Source organism: Acanthisitta chloris, unplaced genomic scaffold, assembly GCF_000695815.1.
Source record: "Acanthisitta chloris isolate BGI_N310 unplaced genomic scaffold, ASM69581v1 scaffold27614, whole genome shotgun sequence".
In the NCBI taxonomy this organism is placed as follows: domain Eukaryota; kingdom Metazoa; phylum Chordata; class Aves; order Passeriformes; family Acanthisittidae; genus Acanthisitta; species Acanthisitta chloris.
This window is the reverse complement of record NW_008671418.1, coordinates 75,625-76,956: the sequence shown is the minus strand read 5'-3', so window position 1 is coordinate 76,956 and position 1,332 is coordinate 75,625. Positions and strand designations below refer to the sequence as shown.

Genomic DNA, 1,332 nt, shown 5'->3' with positions numbered 1-1,332 from the left:
TTGTCACTTGGCTTAGCACGCTCAGGTCCCAATTTACAGAATCCCAGCAACGAAGACGGCAACGGAAACGATAGGAAACAATCTTTTTGTTCATAAGGAAATTCTAATTCAAGTCAGATTTCTGCTGATCACTCTTACACAATTATTTTGTTTTGTTTGAAGGCAAATATTGATCACAGTTTTGTTCAAAACCAAAAACACAACAACAAAAGAAAACAACCCAAGGACCTTGTTCTTCTTGAAACGAGAGCTTTGTAAGAAAACAACGATGATCTCTAAAATATATCCTGTGTGGTCTTTTAAAAGTGAATTATCAAAAAACATTTTCCCAAAAATAAATTAGATAATTAAAAAAAAGTCTTTTCCAGCATAGCTGGAGATTAGGCTGTCCTCACTGAGCCATTAGTATTGCTGCTTTTCCCAAAACTGGGGTCATTTTTTTCAAACCATATTTCAGCCAGCTGTTGTGTGGACCCATAAGTTGAAGCTTTGGACCCCAAGCACATTTTATATTGTTTTGGGTCAAGGTTAGGGTCACAAAAAACAGGGTGATGCACATGGACCACTCCAATTTCTTGGCTTCGGAAAGTTTTTAAGCCAGCTTGAATGACTTTGTTAAATAGATCTACATCTTCAAGGCCCCAACCTTGGATGGAGACATCAAAGCCACCTGCTCGAAGAAGATCACCTTTGTAAATACAGGTGATACCAAAGCCATAGTTCCTCCAGAAACCTGTTTTCTGGGTGAAGGCAAAATGATTGTCACTAGGAACCTTTCCACTATAAACAATCTTTGGATCATACTGACTAAAAATGATGGGAAAATATACTTGTTGACCCAAAACTGTATTGGCTCTACATCGCTGGAGGAATTCTGGGGTAAACACTAGGTCAACATCACAGAAGAAAAGTAAAGACTCGTTCTGGAACTGAGAAGATCCAACTTCCAGAGCCAGTGCCCTTGAGAACTCCCCCGACACTGGCAGAACCTGCATGTCAGCCTTGGGGTATTTGGAATGGTAATCTCTCATCAGCTCAATCTCCTTCGCTTTGTCAGGGTTGGAGTTGGAGTTGAAAAGCATGACAACCAGCTTGACATTCTGGTTTGGGATGAGGCACGTCTTTTCAAAATTCCCCATGAACCTTGCGAACATGTCAAAGCGTCCAGAGAGAGGAATCAAGATGTTGATCTTCTTGTCTTTGAGTTCCTTCCTCTCTGCTTTGGATCTGCTGAGCTGGAAGGGAACAAACATCTTCAGCGAGTTGGAGAGGAAAGACAAGGATCCTGAATCCTGGTTGATTTTGCTGGCCAACTCTTTGGCTCTCTTCGTG

General features: G+C 41.2%; 1 protein-coding gene across 1 annotated transcript in view; it reads right to left on the bottom strand.

Moving 5' to 3' along the window:
* Positions 1-274: 274 nt before the first annotated feature.
* Positions 275-1,332, bottom strand: part of CHSY3 (chondroitin sulfate synthase 3) — a gene marked incomplete at its 5' end in the record, with an annotated part of 68,164 nt that continues 67,106 nt past the window's right edge. Inside the window, 2 exon segments of the mRNA XM_009074095.1 lie at positions 275-1,321; positions 1,324-1,332. The exon segment at positions 1,324-1,332 is cut by the window's right edge and continues 628 nt beyond it. Of these exon segments, the coding sequence (XP_009072343.1) occupies positions 381-1,321; positions 1,324-1,332 (950 nt within the window).